The sequence below is a fragment of the Telopea speciosissima genome, chromosome 7 (assembly GCF_018873765.1).
Source record: "Telopea speciosissima isolate NSW1024214 ecotype Mountain lineage chromosome 7, Tspe_v1, whole genome shotgun sequence".
NCBI lineage: Eukaryota > Viridiplantae > Streptophyta > Magnoliopsida > Proteales > Proteaceae > Telopea > Telopea speciosissima.
In genome coordinates this window covers 20,953,133-20,973,871 of record NC_057922.1, presented here as the reverse complement: position 1 = coordinate 20,973,871, position 20,739 = coordinate 20,953,133, and the positions used below count along the sequence as shown (strand labels likewise).

General features: G+C 37.8%; 1 protein-coding gene across 3 annotated transcripts in view; it reads left to right on the top strand.

Moving 5' to 3' along the window:
* Positions 1-20,739, top strand: part of LOC122667930 (myotubularin-related protein DDB_G0290005-like) — a 29,524-nt gene that overhangs the window by 3,957 nt on the left and 4,828 nt on the right. For all 3 annotated transcript variants that reach the window (XM_043864416.1, XM_043864418.1, XM_043864417.1), the window contains exon 2: positions 8,606-8,909. In XM_043864416.1, coding sequence (XP_043720351.1) covers positions 8,693-8,909 — 217 coding nt within the window. In that variant the 5' untranslated portion in view covers positions 8,606-8,692. The remainder of the gene's footprint in view (positions 1-8,605; positions 8,910-20,739) is intronic.

Here is a 20,739-nt window from a genome sequence, read left to right as displayed (position 1 = left end):
CGGCTGCACAAATGTCTCTTTCTTGGTCTACACATCCTTTGTTTGCTCAGGATGAAATTATTTGAGATGCTCAAAAAAGATCCAGATTTCGTCATGTATCTGACAAATAGTTCACACTATCTCTTGTTTTGTCTTTTGTCCTGAGGTTTTTATTGATGGCAATGTCGAAGGTAGAGTGTCAAAATATTTTTGTATTTATTTACTGTCTGGGAATGCTTGGACGTTAATATTATACATCCTTATTTTTTAATATATTGTTTTGCTGATCTTTAGCAAAAAAAAAAAGAAGAACAAGTTAGAGGGCAACTATTTTGAAAATATTGAGCCATCTAGAGGGATAAGACAAGGTTTTCCGTTAGTCATTGTATATTTATATATGTGAGAGGTTCTTTCTAGATTATTGGGTGTGTATAGAGAAAGTTAATCGGTTTAAGGGCATCAAGATTGCTAGACATGCTCTAGAAATCTCTCATTTCTTATTTGCTGATGATATATTTATATTTTGTAGGTCAACTAAAGAGGATATGTTGACAATCAAAGATGTCTTGGAATTGCTTTCAGATCTGCTTGGGAAACATATTAACTTCCATAAGAGTGGTGTTTCGTTTAGTCAAAATGCATGTAGTGAATCTAAAAGATTTTTTGGTTTTTTATTGTCGGGGATTAAAAATATGACTAATGAGGCTGTATATATTGGAACTAAACATTTTGATCATAGGTCTAAGTCAATTGGTTGCAATCAGTTATTGATCCTGTAGAAAATGCCCCATCTCTTGGAAAGCTCATCGACCTACGCATGTCGGCCGTACTGTGCTTGTTCAATCAATTTTTTCTTCTTTCCCAACCTATTAGATGGTTGCTTTTATTTTATAAGAAAGTTTGTAGTAAGTTGGACTCAACTAACGCTAAATTGGGTGGAGATTGTTAAATGACAACCATAGTCTGTGGTCCTCTTTGTTGCAAGCTAAATACTACAACATGTTTATGTTGGACCATTTAGTGGCATATAAGAGAGGGTCTTAGACTTGGAATAGCTTAACTAGTGTGTTAACCTTTTGGGATTTGTGTGTGGTTTGTATGATTACACTTTCATAAAAAAAAAAAGTGGTCGTTAATGGTTCTTCAATGTCATGGCAATTACTTATTCTTTTATTTGGAATCATCGGAATCAGGTGGTCTTTAAACATCACAACCCTAACCCTATTGGAGTTTTGTGTAATATCTCTCAATGGATCAGTGACCTTATTATATCTCCTTTGCCCTTAACTCCTCTAGAGTGCGATCTTAATTCTTGTAGTCTATTTTTTACTTTGGATACCTTCGACATGCCTACCAAGAGTTCTCCTGTAATTATATTCAATGCAAATAGAAGTTAAATTAACAAGAACTAAACAAAACGTCAAAAAGGATCTCAATATATGAACCTATTGTCCTGCACTTCCTAGCTTTAGTAGCAAACATATGAGCCACATCTATTATCTGTCTATGTTGCTTTGTGGTAGTTACAATCATACAAGTGTTCACAAAGAGAATTAATATCCAACAAAATGGCAAAACACTCCCAAGACCAAAATGTATGAGTCAACCAAGTTTTGTGAATATGTCCATAACTCTATGGTGTTGTTGTCCAACGGCTTTGCTCCAAAACTTCCGTATTGCAACCTCCTTACTTCTACTTCTTTTGGGGATCTTGCATGCACATAATCTATTGATGAACAAAAATTACACGAACCAATCCCGAGATGTCACGTGGCCTAACAATAGGAAGAAGCTGGCTCAGGCCGGGATACGTCAAGACCCATTCGAGGAATAGACCCAAAAAGTCATCCAGGGACCAAATCCTCCATGCGAGCCAACGAGGTCCAACTATGACGTCACCACCAAAGTCCATGTCATCTTATCACTAAAAGGTCAGAGCATGGATATGTACCAAAGAGGCGTTATCCTAAAGAGATATAATTCTAGTCGAACTCAAACATCAAGGGCCGATTGCACAACACGTGAAGAACACACTTAGGGAACCTCTTTCCTACTAGGACTCTACGTCTCACAAGGAACACTTACAAATACGACTCTATTACATGATGATCTACCCTGCTTAGCACACTCATCACCCACCAGGACTCTCCACGCCGTCACATTCAACTATAAACTCTCAGGTATTCTACCCCATTAACCATATTGAATTCCAGTAATTCATTTGTTGCTAAGAGAGATCTAACTTAGGCATCGGAGAGTCCTAGGTTGGAACCACACCGGTTCTCCTTTGTCACTGACATCATTTTGCAGGTTGCGGCACCCGAAGGATCCATCGGTGATTTCTTAACGCAACATCTATAAAGGCAGATATAAAGTTACAAGAGAAAGAACGCGACCCGTTTGCGCCAAACACGCCGCCCATGCACCCTAACACAGGGGTACACGAAATGACCGTCGCACCCCTGGTCATTTTCAGGGTTCCAGGGGGTGTGACGGTTATTTTGCGCCCCCCTGTGTCAAGGGGTAGAGGTAGCATGCATTGTGCAACCGGGTGGCATTCTCTTTCCCTCAAGTTATTTTTAAAAGGAAAATTTTCACGTACCTCCCCTGAGGTATCACGTAATTACAAAAAAAAAACCCCCCGTCAATTTTGGAAAATTATGCATGCCCTCTACTTTTGTAAAAAGTTAACAAATGTACCCATCCTGTTAACTTGGGACTAACAACGTTAGAATTAAAAGGGAATTGATCAAATTACCCTCATCTTCCCCAAATTGTTAAGGGTTTGCAAAAAGGGAACACACCTCCTAATACCTACAACTCATCTTCCCCAAATCGTGACCTAGCAACCAACATAGGAATTATTCCATAGGGTTGCAAGGGTAAAGGCTCCAGGTTTGAAGCCTTTATGTGCTAGTTTCAATTTAGATGGAACGGTGAGTCTATCGGAACAGGTTTCATCAAATGTTTATATTACAACAGGGGATGGTCATCCATTGATGCCCAAGACAAAGGGGAGAGTGAGTCGAAGGAAGGTTTTAGTTGGGAGTATAATTGAAGGTGCATTGTTGGGTTTGTTTATTTTGTTTTTACTCTTAATTGCTTTCATTGTTAAGGAGAAGAAAAGGTCTCGAATTGTTGAGATGGAGCGAAGGGCCTATGAAGAAGAAGCTTTGCAAAGGTCGATGGTTGGACATGTGAGGGCGCATACAACAACTGTTACTCGAACCCTTCCCAGACTTGAACAAGGGTCTACTCCTCCATGAATTGTTGCTTCTCTGCAAGTTCAACTTTGAGAGGGAGAGAATCTTTGAATGCTTTGTGAAACAATGGAGTTTATACTGTTTTGGCACCCCAAAAGTGAATCATTTTTGGGGTTGTGTTGATTCTTTCATTTTTTTTTTGGGGCAATGAGATTTTCATTGCAGTTTAAGGAAATGCAACATTTTCTATCGTTAACTGTTAATTTCCTATGAAATGTGACTGTATCCTTTGTTCTTTAGATTTTTCAAATTTTTTTTTTGGGGGTTGCCCTCTTTTACTTTGGATGATAGGTCATGATTTGAGGAAGATGAGTTGCAGGTATCGCAGAGGAAACAGCTCCTTTGTTGGTCGCTAGGTCACGATTTATGGAAGATGAGTTGTAGGTATTAGGAGATGTGTTCCCTTTTTTCAAACCCTAAACATTTTGGGGAAGATGAGGACAATTTGGTCAATTCCCCTTTTAATTCTAAGGTTGTTAGTCCCAAGTTAACGGGATGGGTGCATTTGTTAACTTTTTACAAAAGTTGGGGGCATGCATAATTTTTCAAAATTAATGAGTGTTTTTATAATTACGTGATACCTTAGGGGAGATATGTGAAAATTTCCCTTTTTAAAAATTAAATCCGCTGCTCACCCAATCTCTTTTGAATGTAAATCATAATAAGGGAATGACCACTAGTGGGTAGGTTAATGTAGTTTTGCAAGGGGAGAGTAATGGGATATCATTAATGAGCTTAGAATGATGCTAAAGAACCCCTCACTTTATTTTTTTGGTGGAAAAAAAATAATATTATATATATAATAATAATAAAAAAAATAGTTAGAAATTATAAGAATTATTCAGTTAAAAATTAATGAGTTTTAATAAAACATAATTCGTGCTTCTTTTTTTTTTGGTTTTGATGAATCTATGGTTGCGTATAAACAAGAGGACTAATAATACCAAGGATGGAAAATCACTGCTAGGTTGAGTGGCCCTTGCGCCCATACACAGGGAGGGTGAAATAACCACCCCGCATCGTAAACCGATCTCTATTGGATGCCTCATACTTGTGCACGCTCTCTCATTGCATAGGGGCCACGCAACCTAGCAACCTTCCTTTTCATTACCCCCTAGAAAGAATTCACTAGTTTATCTCTAGTTCTCAATGTAACTCATGCATTTCCAATCAAGCTCAGGTTTAATAACCATACTTATAGGGATGTCTGACCGGTGAGATGTTATCACTACAAAACCATCTTATTTAAGGTCTCATGATATATATATTTATTTTTTTCAATTCTTTCAATTTTGCCGACTTTGAGTTGTTGTTCTCCATTGCACTTCCAAACAAATCTCCTTTGCTCATCTAGGGTTTTTCCCCATAAAGACAATAAATAGACACCCTAGAAACACTAATCCACCCACAATTAATAATTGTGTAGGATTTCACCAAAAAAAAATATAATAATAATAATAATAATTGTGGAGGTCACTATGTAATGCAAGACACCGCCCACCATCAGGTGGAACTAGAAATTTGTGTATAGGTGGACCCAATGTCTTTTGGTAGCCTATCAAATATTTAGTCCGATATTGAAAAATCAAGGACTCTAGAGGGACCATTGTGGGGGTGCATAAACAAACGTCGATCTTAATATGAAATTTGACATGTGACCATTCTACATTATTTTTGTACTACGCTTTTTTTTTGTAAGATATTTTTCTATTACAACAACCAAGCCTTATCTCAACTAAATGGGGTCGGCTAATCAATATTATTTTTATAAATATATTAAATTGTCAATATTTATAAATCACACCCTTCCACATGGCAAAAGAGCACTGATGATCAACTTTTGGGTGAAGGCATGCTGGACTGTTTTGCTTTTTTATATAAGGGGAAATGTCCTTTGCACTGGGGGTGTAGGAAGCGTCCAGACAAATGGGGGTGGGAGAAATGATCGCCTCGCCCCCTGTCCGATCGTAGCGTGCACCTTCGTGCGCTCCAAGCAAAGAACATCACCCCCTTTCACAATGCGGTGAAGGTTCACCACATCGTCCTAAGGTTCACAAATGTTTAACACCCGACAGCAAATAGAGAATGAATTCCCCCATTCATTATGGCTGAATAAAATTCGATCCTATATTTAAACTAGCTGATAATTACCTATTTCATTCTGAAAAATAATATTAAATATGCTTTCCTAAAAATAATAGCAATCTTTTTGGAATCATGTATGACTGTGGACCACTAATTGTGCTTCCAAGACTTGGGATCAGATCTCATTTTATTATTGACTTCCTTCCATATTTGATGGTTGGGGTGGGAGAGAAATCCAACTTTGTTCCATAATTTCAAATCCATATCCAACCCAACAACCTAAAGTTCTTTTTTTTATTGATTTGATCTAACATCGAATTAGATGCTTATAACCTTCCTTCCTATAATTCTTTCCACGGAAATTCCGAGGACACAACGCACTTTCGCACTCAAGCAGTTGGAAGCCAGTGATAAGTGAGGTCCAATCTTGTACGAATGTTTGGGTCCACTTCATCACTGCCGTCACGTAAACTCGTTTTCTTAGCTGCAGTTACGGGTTTTTTTGTTTTGTTTTTTGGAATAGGGAGATTTACATATATTTTGTATAGAGGGGGGATCGAACCGGGGAGGGGATAAGGTACCAGCCAGGGCAGTTATCGGTTTTAAAACACAGAATCTCAGAATCGGTCCATAGGATTGATTGGAATCGAGATCAGTTATAGTCAATTTTAATCCTAATCGATGAAATCACCGATCCGATTCCCAATTCTTAAAACCCTAGTTCCCGTTCATCAGGGTTAATGGCAAATCATTTATCTATTGGTAGTGGAATGAACATTATTCGTATAATAGAAATTATAATAATGTTGGATTATTTATCTCAAAAGGGAGAAAAACCATAGAAAACAGGATCTCCATAGGTCGTTCAAAAATATAAATAAACAAATAACAAAGAGTCAAAGTAAAACTACTAACCTTGTTTCGAATACATAGTGATGATAATTGTAACAGAAAATAAAAGATCAAGGTGTTTTCCCTCTATTCCCAATGTCACTGGTTTGATGAAAATGCCTTATGCACAAGGGATGGAGATCTTTGTATTCCTCCCTCTTTTTTTCAGAATGCACTCCTTAATTGTGATTGTGAATAATGTAATTGTTGTTAGGCTAGTGGGGGATCTAACTCTCTTTATATAGAGTTTCCTTATGGGCCTCACTCATCATAGTCCCATTAGGAAACAACTTGCTCACACTAAGCCAGTCCACAGTAAACTCCTAAAGTAACTCAATGACCTTTTTATTAGACCAATATAATTAGCCTAGTTTTAGGAAATTTAATATTAGTCCACATTAAATAGAATATTAGTGTCCATAATAAGATAGAATTCTAAATAGATGAATAAACACTATTTCAGGATCGTCTCTAGGGAGCCCAGAGCCCATGGTGCTGCCAGGGGACATCCAACGGTTGAGCTGTGCCGCACACATCTCGCCGCACGCCTAGGAATATGTGTAACACAGCCCAATGACTGGCAACACCCTGGATATGCTGGGCTCCCTGGAGACGAGCTAAATTCCTATTTCACTCGTGGTGGAAAGCTTTCTCCATATATGTTTTCTTCGAGATTAGAATGGGGCTTGGCGATCTCGAATTATTGAGTCCTTTTCAAATAAGCCAACGCTAATAGTAGCTGTTTAACTTGACGAGTCCAATCTTGTACATGTGTCCCACCCAATAATGGAGTCTTGTGCTATCAATAGTTTTGCTCTTCAAAACTGAAGATACCTGTTAATGCAATTGGTTAGTACCCCTTAGCCGTTAGGTTGCATGTCCCAATAGTCTCTACATTGCAGGTCCAATTCAGTGGCACCTTAAAGCACAGTCCAAGGAATCAAAATCATATCGTCCGAATCAATCTCAATCCCAATTCTAAATCATTTTAGTTGATTCCAAGTCAATGTATATGATCGATTCAAGCTGATTCTTGTTGATTCGGATCGAAATCAACAATGACTGTTTGTAGTGATGATTCTCATTTTTTGAACAATGTTAGTAGCAGAGGAGCAGAATTAAGAATCAAATCGATCAATGTTGATTCCGATCAACAGATTCAATTCAAATTTTATAATCATGGACAGAAGATAAGGGGGGAGAGAGGGGGAGAATGATTTTGATTTCAAATTTTCAATCTTCTCAATCTATTACATGGTAATTGAAGACTCCATGTTTCTAGAGGATAACATGTGTGGTAAAGTGAAGAGTACTCTATTCTATTCTCCATGTACATGGAGAGGATCCAAAATTTACCCTCATCAGTTGACTTCTTAAGTTTATTGACTTTTATAGGCCTAATCTGATGCTCATGCCGAAATTTATCTAATTTGGAGTTTTGATATTCATTTCCTCAATCTCACCAGTCACCTGGAAGTTTAGCCCTACTGGTCCGAACCGCATTGTCTCACCCTAAGTCCAAACATGGCCTAAGTTGAGATATCTGATTTGGAGTTTTGGTATTCATTTCCTGTGTTGTGTGGATTGGAATGAATCCTCAATCTCACCAGTCGCCATAGGGGTGCAAGTTTAGCCGTTTTGGCCTGAACCACCTTATCTCACCCTGAGTCCAGAATAGGTCCATACTTGTCTCGCCTTGAAGTCAAACATGGCCTAGATTGAGATACCCTGACCCAAGGTGGATCAAGATTGAGAATTTCTAGACCTGAGTCAGGACCGGGTTGGGTTGGGCGACAAGCATCTTATCTATGATTAGCCCGACCCAGTTTATTGATTTCGGATCCACAGAACCCCAATGATTTGTTACCCAAACAGCCAAACTATGATCTGTGTATTGCACCGAACGGAAAGTGACAATGTAGAGTACAGTGGATAACTTGTTTACTTTCTGAGTGATTGTTTCCATTAGCATTGAAGCAGTGGGGCTTTAATCATTAATTTAATGAGGAGTGGTGGCTCAGTTTAAAGCTTCAAATAAAAACCCCACAGAGACGCAGTACCTTCCTTTCCTTCTCTTGCTTCTTATGTCTCTTCCTCCTCGTGAGGATCACCATCACCATATCCCTTTTTAAAATTTCTCTGAACTGATAAACCAACTCGGAAAGCTTAGTTAGATCTGAAAAAAGAAATATAGAATTTCAACCCTCAGAAAAAAAAAAAAAAACCCAAAAGCTAAAAAAGTAGTGATTTGCAGTTACTTCCATCCTTTCTATGCCCTAAATCAGCATTTAGTGTTAATAAAAACACTATGTAAAAGAGATATTCAAATGGGTTCTCTCTCTTAAATCTCCTTCTCTCTTTATTTCAGCCTTCTCTTTGTCTCTCTTCTTCAAGGGGCAGCAATGGAAGGGTTGTCTGCGGATTCAGGGCGAACAGATGAGAATGGGGATTGAAGAGGCCTCATTTCCTTCAGAATGGGGAAAGTTGAAGAAGAACAATCGCTTTCTTCTACTGCAACTGCTGAAATTTCGGAGGAAAATGTGGTGAATCACTGTCAGATCCCCAAATTTGTTCGGCTAAAATGTGTTATTGTTCTGCTCTTTGGGTTCGCTGTTTTGTTATCTGGGATTTTCTGGTTGCCGCCCTTCTTGCGGTATGGGGATCGAGGGGATCTGGATCCGAACTGGCAAGGTGAGGTTTTTTTTCTACTCTGTTTTGGGTCTTTTAGGTTTAATTTGTTTAATGGTTTTTGGGTAATGGCATTGCTTGAAATGGATGGATCTTTTTGTTTTGTTTTGGTGGGTTTTTGAAGTTGTTGTTGATTCTAGGGTTTGTGGGTTGATGGCTGATATGGGATTCTGGTGCTTATCTGTGTCTCTGTGTATGAATATATTTTTGAAATAAAAATTTTGGTTGGATTAGATCTCTAATGTTAATGGATAGTGGGTTTCGTTTGGTAATCTATTTTTATCATTTCTATATTTCGTTTGGTTTTAAGGAATTGGTGCATTGACCTACATTTGGTGAAATTTGAGCTTGAATATCCCCCTAAAAAGGGTTTCTATTCTCAGATCTAGTTTTGCAGGGTTTGGTTGTTAGTGGAGGGCCGTATGGCTGGGTCCAATATTTTTTTTTAATTATTTATTTTTCCCCTATGTGAAAAATATTTCATATACTAATTATAGATGTGTGGAGGGACTGGGTACTCGGGAAATTCATCTGTATATATATTTTTTTCTTGGGTTGGGGGTGTTTGTTTTGGAGGGTTTGGCTGACAAATAGAGGGACGTTTGGCTTGGCCATTTTATTTATTTATTACTAAATTTTCTCTAAGTGTATGGAATAAATTCTACGTACTAATTATAGTCGGGTGAAGGGGGATTGGGTAATTCAGATATGCAGTTTTATCCTTTTTGTGTAATAATTTTTTTATTAGTGATTGTTATTATTTTTTAATTATATGTGGGTCGAGACTTAAGCTAGCAAACTATCCCAACCTATCTTTGGTTTTCAGGTTTCTTTATTTTGACCACATGATTTAGTTTTCTAGTGGCTTCAGCAATTAGGTGGACTAGTCAATTAAACCAGCAATTGAGTGTTGTTATTCTTGTATTTTGATCAGATAATTTAGTTGACATTTTGAGGGCCATTTGACTTGGTCGTACATTATGATCCTCCCCAGACCCCGCAGTGACGGGACCCTCGTGCACTGGGTTCACCCATTTTTATACTATTTAGGCTGGGAGGTGGGGGACCGTGTAATCTAGAGTCCCCCTCCCCCCCCCCCCCCATTTTTAGTGATTAATATCGTTTTCCTTTAGCAACTGGTGATGGATGTCTAGAATGGATTTTAATTGCAAACCTATATCTTGGGCAAGGTTTTTGAGTTAAGTTATTTGTGCAGTTCTTGCTTTGGCTTTCAGATTTCTTCCTTTTGACTGGTGGGATAATCTAGTCCACAGTTGCTTCAGTAATGAGGTCGCCTAGTCAACTGAATGCTGCTGATTGAGTGGTATTCCTCTATTTTGATAAGATGACTGTGAATTTTAAGAATAATTCGTTGAATGGGTTATTTGGTAGATGGAGTCTAGTATTCTTATGCCTTGAACCTAGTTGAATAATCAGATAACATTATCAGTGCTGGCTTTCTATTATTGTGTGTGTCAGATCAGGCTGTTTCCTTTCCTCCATGGTATCTGTAGTCCCCTTACATCTTGTGCGCTTAACATGGCTGCAATTTAACAACTGCTTGCTTGGCGACTGTCTATATTTGGTTGTATAACCGTGTGGTCCTGGCAAAGGGCTTGGGGGGTCATTAATTTTGATACTTGCGACTGATCTAAATCAATTCCTTTTGCAAGCTTGGGGGGAAGTCATTAGTTTTGATACTTGTGACAGATCTGAAATCAATTCCTTTTGCAAGCTTTCTAACATTGTGTTCTGATTTACTTTCAATTTATGATCTGGTGCTGGTTGGGTAATGTGGTTTCTTTGTACATGTCATTATGTGTGCATTCTTGTCCTGAGTGTCTAGAATTTTTTCTAGTGCAAAAATGTTTCTATAACTTGATACCAATGCTTATGAGGTTCCCACATTCATTCTATGGGGGCCTTTTATACTGGTCAAGTTCTTGTAGCAGAAGGAGCATAATTGTTGTATCCTCCTTTTTTTCTGGCTCTGTTAAGTTCCATTGCTTTGCACCGTCCTCCGTCCATGTTGTAAACTTGGTTGCATCTATGCTTTTCGTCCTACATCCAAAATTGGCTGAAATGTTTATCTCAGAGTCCTTCTTTCGGTGTGGTCCTAATCAGTTTAGCCTGTTTAAGGTGAGGGATCAGCAGAATAGTTACTGCGAGTAATGCTATAGATCTTGGTTGAACCTTAGATAAATAATAGTTGGTTTTTTATTGATCTATATTGGCATAGAACATGGATCTTTCTGGCCCTGCAAAGGAATGGTTCATCAAGAACTACTAGTTCAAGAAGGAACTGGGTACTGCATGATTAACATGAGAAGAAAAGATAGTTTTGGTTCTGGATGGATGGCTATGGTTTGGGTGATGGATCCAGAATCAGGTGGACTGGTTATTTGTTATTTTTAGATTTTAATCATAACACAATCAATGTATTTTGGCTATTGGGGGGGGGGGGGAGAGGGGAACTGATACTTCAAGACAAAGGTTCAGAATTATCTGCGCTGGGATTTCAGGTTTACAGATTTCGAACCATGTTGATTAATGGCTTCAAGTGAGAGTTGTGTATTCTTTGTAAGCCAGCCAAAGAATTTAAGTATATTCTCTTTTTTAGAATTCTGTTTTTATGGCCTTTACTACTGGTCTCTCTAGAAATCCATGCACTTAAGGATAAACCAGAATACCAGATCTAGTGATGCAGATACAAGGTTCCAGTGCAAGTATCAGTGCAGGGAGGAGACCAGGCCAGGTTCTTTTCAGCTTGCGGTTCTCTGTTGGACCAGTTTTCTGGTTCAAATATGAACCAACTAGTTCACCTAATCATGGGGCCTGTATAGGCTGCTTTGTTTCTTATTTTAATTATCATTCAGTTGTTTGCACAGTCTGGGATAGTAGATATAATTTTCAGTGCTGTTTTCTTTCAAATTCTTTCCCTTTTGCAGTGTGACAGTAGCAATAGGACTCCTCAATCACTTCCTGAGAGTGGAGGAGCTTTCAAATTTTAATTTTTTTTTGGTTCTTAGCTTTCCAAACTCCAGTCTGAATCGGTCTTGCTCAAGTCTTTAAATAAGAGTACAGGCACACGGCCTCCCCACAATTCTAGATGAATGAAATTTGGTTTTTGCCTTTGGTTCTATGAGATTCAGAGTACTGGTCTGCTGTGAGATTCAGTAGAAGGCTTGGTGGGATTCCAAGATGGGGTTTGGTGTGATTCCAGCCCCGAGTATCAGGTGGGCTGGTTCATTTCTTTCTTTTCTAATATTCTTATTCTTGGTCGATTAAACATGTCAGAGCTGAACTTCACTCTCCTGTGCATGCTTATTACTATTTCCTCTTTGATTCTGGTTTGCTATTTAAATTTCTGTTAAGCTAGTTTCTAAGTTTTTGATCCGTAAAACATAAGTTTCTCTCTTCTGAATTCTGGTTACAAGTTCTAGTTTCAATTCAGTTTTAAACTCGAAATTTCCTTTTGATTTTTAGGAGTCCTAATTCTAGTTTGCTTTCTTAACATCTCAATTTCTGGTTAGTTTTTATGGTTTGTGTTTCTGTTGGTTGCTTAAGGTTCATTTTGCTGTTAAACTTTCAATTTACTCCCTTAATTGAATCTGTTCTGAATATCTAATTTCCTGCTGCCGATTTACTATTTTGGAATTCTATTTCAAGAATCCTACCCCCAGTAGTATTGTCCCATATCTTCTAATCTGGCCATCCGATTTAAGTCAAACGTTGAGTAACTGTTTATCCCCCTAAGTCTGACCTTTGACGAGACTTATAGCGCAATCCAATCTGTTTTGATATAGTTTCTAGGTATTTTTGAGTTCCTTCATATGTTGTTCTGGAAAACTCTTTAGTTTTCTAACCCTAAACCTGTTAGGTGACTAGAAACCCATTATCTAGTGAAGAATTCAAGTTCCCTAATGAAAAATAATGGGATCATGATTCGGGTCACAATGGTTTGTGACATGCCTCATATGACAAAACTATAACATTGTATTAGAGGACCTCATGCAATCTCATTGGTCAAATTTCAGTTCAAAAAATGTAGGAAAGTGTATTAAATTGAACTGTGAAGTAACAATGAAATTAGGAAAATGCCAGAAGATTCTTTTATAGTGAAATGGCAACTTCATAATTTGTGAAAGTTGTTAACTCCTTCCCATACTTCTTTTAGGATGAATTTGACGGGTGAGGTGGGCATGAGGTCATCTATCACATGGACCACTTGCTCATTCAAATGATGCCCATGATGAGAAAACATTACCCTTTACATCTTACATAGGCATATCACAGCTTTGTGAGACTAAGATTTCTTCAAAATAATATTTATCCCCTAATTTCTTTGTAATGAATATAAATTTTATTCTTTGTCGAAAATCATCTCTTTAACTGTCAATTTACATGTGTATATACCTAAAGAACATTGATTGTGTCTGCAGATATGGGGTGTTACTTTTCAACACGACACCTGCTGTAAAAATTACATATTGTTTTATGGGACGTAGAAGATATATTGCCTGATGTGCACATGGGCATGGTGTCTAACAGTGGTCATTTAAGAATGAAGTATCCTTTGTAGACAAATAAAGATAGCTTGTTGACCAAAATCTGGTAAATAATAGTGCCTAACTAAACTTCCCTAATTTCCACACCAAAAGAACTTCTAACTTCAAATCCTCTCATTGGTTTATCTGACCCATTATTAAAATCCATACAATTCTTTGGCTGGAGGCGGCTTGTTCATCACATAGCTGGTCACTCTTACAGCCACCACCAATCTGTCCTTGGGAGGCTAGTACTGCCTCTGCACTGTCTTTAAACTATCCCCTGTTTTAGTAGTGTTTTCCCTAAAATTATCATAGTAGAATTTATATTTCTCGCCCCCCCCCCCTTTTATTTGGGGGGGGGGGTTGATTTTAACGTAAAAGCAACTGAGATTAGAAGTTTTCTAAATCTGAAAACCAGTAAAGAGAAGAAGGGCTGAAATGAAATAATTTAATTACTGTATTTTCTCCATCAAAGACCCTGCAGTAGCGGGAGACTCGTGCACTGGGATGCTCTTTTTTCTCCATCAAAGACCATTCTTACTGAAAATTGATCTACGTTGGTTCATGTCTTGGTTCTTATAAATTGTAAAAACTTTTTTGGAAAAACCCTAAATTCTGTTACGCAGCAGACTGGAGAAACTAGGTGATGTGGTAGGTAGGAATTGAGCAGATCCTCTAAGAAGTTTTGGAATGTAGACTCGTGAGGTTTACGGAGTACTGCTGAATTTTTCATCTGCTACTGCACATTAGCCACTTTTGTGGTGGTCATATCAATAATTTGATACTGTGACTTCCATCTTGAAAAAAGCTTTTTCCCCTATTTCTTATCTGTATATGTGGGAATGGTGGGGGTGATGTGTATTGAACTACCTCTATTTTGCTGTACGACCTTGTCCTTCTGGGAGCAAGAGGAAATTCTTTTTGGAATAGGGAAGTCTTTTCATGTGAGTGTAATCCAAGCATGGTTTCAAGGATAGGGCATTGGATTGGTCAGCTTCTGATCTGTATCCAGAAAAGGGACTGATTTGATCTATTATAGAAGGAGTCAGCCAATCAACTCAATATCATGACTTTGAAAGGTTTCCAAAATAGAGATTCTAGAACTGTCTAGCAGAACAGGATCACCAAAACAGAGAATAACACAGATTAGGGAGAAATCTGATAACTCAGAAGAGAGAGTTCAGGTTAGCCTAATACCTAGGTTGAATGTCTTCTAACAGCAGAATAGGTTGGTAAAATATCACAGGGATCTTTTGCTGAGTGAGCTTGCATGGGCAAGTCTTTGTAACTCTTAAGATTACTAAATAGCAGTACAGGAACTAAGGTTTCAGCAACCCAATTCAACAGAACAGAACAGAAACTTCAGAGAACTAATATTCGGGAAGCAGAATATAAAAGTTGAAGCAAAATAGAACACATTCCTGGTAATTGTTTCAAGTATAATATAACATGAAATTAAGTAGAAAACAGGGTTATTGCTGGTTTCAGAAAAGAGTAGAAAACTAATCTGGAAGTTGAGCTAATAAGAACTAGAAAATAGAAGATATAGTATAGGGCAGAGATTGGTTATTGCTGGTTTCAGAAAAGAGTAGAAAACTAATCTGGAAGTTGAGCTAATAAGAACTAGAAAATAGAAGATATAGTATAGGGCAGAGATTCACCTAACCAGTGAAGAGAATCCACTCTTCCAGTAAGGAATCCACCTTAGCACTGATAGAAACCCCATCCATGCATACAATGAGGCATGAATCCACACAGCCAAACCTTGAAGAAAAGTTCAATAACATTCTCATAATTTCGTGGGTTAAGGGCATAGGCCATTACATTATATATATAGAATTCATAAACTGATTAAATTGTTTTGGAATTCGCACAGCCAATTTTTTTTTTACTATTACAAGTGGTAGTTAGAATTCCAAAACAATTTAATCAGTTTATGAATTCTATAAATATAGTGTGCCCAGCCTTTTCCCATGAAAAATAATACAAGTAATAGTATCTTAGAAGGTTTAAAAACCATCAAGGAACTACAAATCTTAGATATATAAGGAAAATTAGGGTGACCGAAATAAAAGAAGCATTAAAAAGATGAAAATAGGTGAAGTAGTAGGTCCAGATGGTTTCCCAACAGAGGTTTGGAAGAGTCGGAATTTGTGGTTTATCATGGCTAACTTGGTTATTTAATAAAACTTTGAGCGCAAAATTTTTTTTTGCCGGACAAATGGAGAAGAAGCATTGTGGTACCGATTTATAAAGGTGATATTTAAAGCTGGAATAATTATAGAGATATTAAACTCAAATTCATGAGCCATGCTAAAATTATGGGAGAAGGTAATTGAAGCTCATCTAAGACAAGAAACTAATATTTTGGATAACCAATTTGGTTTTATGCCAGAGGCCCAGGGATATCTACCACGGGCACTAATTATTTGCTTAGAAGACTAATGGAAAAGATTTACAGCATATAAGAAAGATCTTGCTTGGGGGGAGGGTGTTAGGTAGGATGAACCCTAAAACCCTCCAGACAGGATCCCCAAAACACCCATACCTGAAAGTCAATAGGAAAGTCAACAAAATTCAACCTTCTCAGATGAAGCTCAAATTCTAATAATCAGTCACAAATACATAGGATATGGGTCCTTCAAAAGATAGGATTGATCTAACGAGCAGATTAAAAGTAATTAGAAGAATATTGAATTAAATTAAATCAATTCTGATGATCAGATCAGCCTGACACTAAAATCAGGTTCTCTTCCTGGTTGGATCAAACAATTCCCAAAGTATGAATTGAATCTAACGGTTAAATTAAGAATAATTTGAATATCACAGACCTGAAATTGACATTTTGCAGAAAACAAGAGATTTAAATTAAAGCAAATCAGGGGGTCAAATCCCCTCCAAACCCAGGTCGAGTATCACTCTTAATGGGATGAGTCAATCCTCAAAAAATCTGGGCCAAATCTAATTGGCAGATTTGAAGGAATTAAAGGAACATCAGGTCTGGTTCAGAAATAGGATAGGATAGGGAAATTTCTGATAAAAACAAATCTGAAGATCTGATCTTCACAAAGCTATGGTCAAGTTCCTCTTTTAGGCTATCCTTGAAGTTCCCCAAGACTGATCTAATTCTAATGTTCAGATTTTATTCAATCTAAGTGATCGAATCTGACAGAAATTAGAAACAAAACAAAATAGCACAGATAATATCTCTCTCAGGTTGGATGAAGTAACAGCAGGACAAATAGGTCTATTGGTTAACTTGATTGCTGTTATACTCATTAAAACAGAGAGTAAACTTAAGGAAAATAAGATCAGTCGATGGAGTAATGAAACCAATATACTGACTGCAGAACACAGAATATAAAAGAAAAGAATTGATAGGGGATAGTGGCCTCCCACCAGTCTGGATCGGAATCTCACTGTGCAAAGCATCACACCCAAGGCTTCTCACCCAAAACAACTGAATTGCACAGCTTGAATGAAGAAAAACTTCAAACTCTCATTAATCTCAATCAATTGTCCCTAGAATTATATAAAGAACAACTAAAACAGTCCTATTTTATCTAGGAAATCAAATCCTGTTAGCTGTTAAGAAAACAAAACATTAAATGAGACAAACTTAATCCTAAACTATAGCTGGTCGATGCATAAATTAGTCTTCTATCAATCTTTGATCTCAATTTCGTCCGGCTGACATGGGCCCCACTCGAACCTGGAAAGAATCTGGAACATACCCTCCTAAAAATCAGCAAGCTGGATGGCCATTATCCCCTGAGCACTGCTCGTCGAACCCAATCGAATGACCAAGTCTACATCAGATCTCTATATGGTCTTTATTGATTTAGAAAAAACTTATGATAGAGTTCCTAGAGAGTTAATTTGGCAAGTTCTAGAGAAGAAAAATGTTTCGAGTAAATACGTAATGTAATTAAAAATATGTATAATGATGTAGTGGCTAGTGTAAGATCTGTGAGGGGACAAGGTACTGAATTTTTAATAACAGTTGGATTACATCAAGTTTAGCTTTAAGCGCATATTTGTTTGCACTAATCATGGTTGAGTTGACTAGAGATATTCAAGATCAGATCCCTTGGTGTATGAATTTTGCAGATACTGTTTTGGTGGATGAAACAAATGCTGGGATAAATGTAAAGTTGGATTTATGTAGATCAACCTTGGAATCAAAAGTTTTAAGATAAGAAGAACAAAAACAGAGTATATGATTTGTAACTTTAGTAACAATAAGACTGACAGTGGGGTGGTGAAAATTGATGATGCAGTTACCACAAAGTGATAACTTTAGATACCTAGGTTTAATCATGAATAAACAAGGAGAATAGAGGATAATATTATACAAAGAATTTGAATAGGGTGGAGGGAAATTATATAGAATAGTTATACGACCAGCAATGATGTATGTTGCTGAATGTTGGGCAGTGAAGAAAAAATGTTTAAACAAACATAATGTGGCTGAAATGAGGATGTTGCGGGTGCATGAGTGGTAAAAGTAGAAAAGATAAAATATACAAAGAACAAATTAGAGCAAACCTAGGTGTTGCCCTTATTCATGATAAGTTGCAAGAAACTTGTCTGAGGTGGCAGGGACATGTGCAATGGAGGCATTTGAATGCTCCAGTACAGAGAAGTGATTTATTTCAAATTGAAGAAGAGCTAAAAGAGCTAGAGGTAGGCCTAAAATAACCATAGGAGAAGTGGTGAGGAAAGACATGTATAGCTTAGGATTGGAATCTTGTATGGCTTTGAGTAGAGTTGGTTGGAGAAATAGGATCCATGTAGCCGACCCAATTTAGTTGGGATAAGGCCGAGTTGAGTTGAGTTCAGTGTAGGCTAGTACTTGAGACTTATAGAGCTCACTCTTTGGAGACCATGTGCTTTTAATAAATTCAATTTTAGGCCCAAGGTCTACTCTCTTTATTGTTGTTGATTAAAATATGTACTAAAGTTCTCTTGAAATATTTTTCTTTGCAAATAAGAATTATCTTCTATAAAAAAGAAAAGAAAAGAAAAGAAAAAAGTTTATGAACTTAGTTTAGAAGTATTTGCAGAAGTTCAAGTTTTCCTCTTTTTTTTCCCCACTTTTTCAGACTCTAAAGGAGTATGCTTTCCTCATATTCTTCTTCTTTCCATTCCTTCTATTTTCCCCTTCCTCTTTGGGGTGTGAGGTGGAGGGGGCATATGCAAGGAGTTTTGATCGACAATACTGCAATCATGGATATTCTTATTTACTTCCTTGCTAAACATATTCAAGAAATTAGGCTTGAAACTGAAATATTTCATAGAACATCAAAATTTTGGTTGAAATCTGGAAGGTTTCGGTGGAGGGTTTTGAGGCCCAAATGGTGATATTAGGTCCCGAAGCTTCTAGAAAACCCTATTTTAGCCCTTTGTACATAGTGAAATCCTTAAATTAAAAAAAAACCCCAAATGGTAATTTGACGCCAGACTCTAGTTTGGTAGTAAACATTGTTGCTGTATACATTCTCTAATATAGCCTATTCCACACAAATTTAGTACTAGATCAGACATAATTCAATTAAAACAGCTTAAGTATGCATTAGGAATAAATAGACATAGAATTATAAACCATTTGATAATTATCAAATAATATACATCATACATGGTCCATTACAAAGACTCAAAGATATGAGAGCCAAGAATACAAGCAAGTCACCCTTATGCCCATCCTAGGGTCCTTGTACCACATCGAGTTCCGAGCAGGATCAATGTAACGCATCAAGAAGACGGCATAGTACCGGTTCGACTGAGAGATCGGTTAGGTGTCCTCACCAAGAGACGGCTTAGTACTAGGGGGTTTGGGAGATCGCTGAGGGGGTGCAAACTTAGTCCCACATCAACTAAGGAGGGAGATCTTGAGCTATTGACAAAGAATAGCCTCTACTTAGTATGATGCATTTTAAAGCCGTAAGGCCCATTGGGCCAAGGTGGACAACATCATGCCAAGAGAGGAGCTAGGTTGTTAGTGTGGTATCAAAGCAAACTCCCGACACAGGTGGTGGAGCCACGTCGGGGATGCTATGTCTGTAAGGGAGGGAGAATATAACGCCCCAAGAAGACGACATAGTACTGGCCCGCCTGGGAGATCGGTGAGGTGTCCCCACCAGGAGACGGCTTAGTACCAGGGGTTTTGGGAGATTGGTGATGGGGTGCAAACTTAGTCCCACATCGGCTAGGGATGGAGATCTTCCACTGGGCCAAAGTGGACAATATCATGCCAAGAGAAGGGGCTGGGTCGTTACAATCAAAACCATTAGAATGTTGCAACTGCTGCCAACCACCAAGTATTTATCCTATTTTTTTGCAAAAAATAGTGGTTTACCTTCAACTTTGGATCTTGCACAAATCTTCTAACAACGCAGCAAATCGTTGCTTCCAGTTCCCCCACTGCCCAACTTGTTTCGCACTTGTACGGGAGTGATTTGGCCAAAAATAATTTGGTTTCTTATCTAAACCAGCAAAATGGGTTGAAATTCTGACACATTTCGTTCTAAATATTGTATTTATTATAAAGCTAAAGTACTGTTTCGGTTGAAATTTTGACAATATGTATCATTTTGGCGGAACACTGAAATTTCAACTGAAATCTTGTATTCTTCAGTATCACACTATATTTTGTCTTGACAAATGATGAAACTTAAAACCAAAATATTTCGTGACCAAATTTCGCGAAATCTTGAATCATGTTGCTAACTGGTCCCATTGGCAAATCTGAAGGTGGAGCAAAGGTGGCTTGGCCTCTGTGATTCGAAACACTGGCCGTGGTGGACCATTGAGGAGAGCTTATTAATTTCATTGTCTGCATAGCTAATATCCTCCCAGTTTCCAACCAGCCGTCTGAGGGGTGGGGAGGATCTCTTTTTCTTTCATTATGCTTACTGCATCTGTGCCCTTCCACTCATTAAAGTGAGTCTTGCCTGCATGGATCCATTGAAGGGGGTTGGGAATTGGGATAATATTTTTCCATTTATCATCAGCAGTATTGAATGGCAGGGAGTTTATGGCTGTCATGTTTCTGATTCCGTAAATTTCCAGCATGCCCTCTCTTATTTCTGTACTTATTATGTTTCTCTTCCCCCATCCCTCTTTTCCCATCTTTTCCTTCCCTTTTTTGGTTAGAACTCAGTTTTTCTTACTTTGTTTTATTTGGATCCATGTAGCTGCCCCCATTAAGTTGGGATAAGGCTGAGTTTGTTGTTGTTGTTTAACTCCGAATAAGTGAGAACCGTCTTCTGCCATGCACTCCC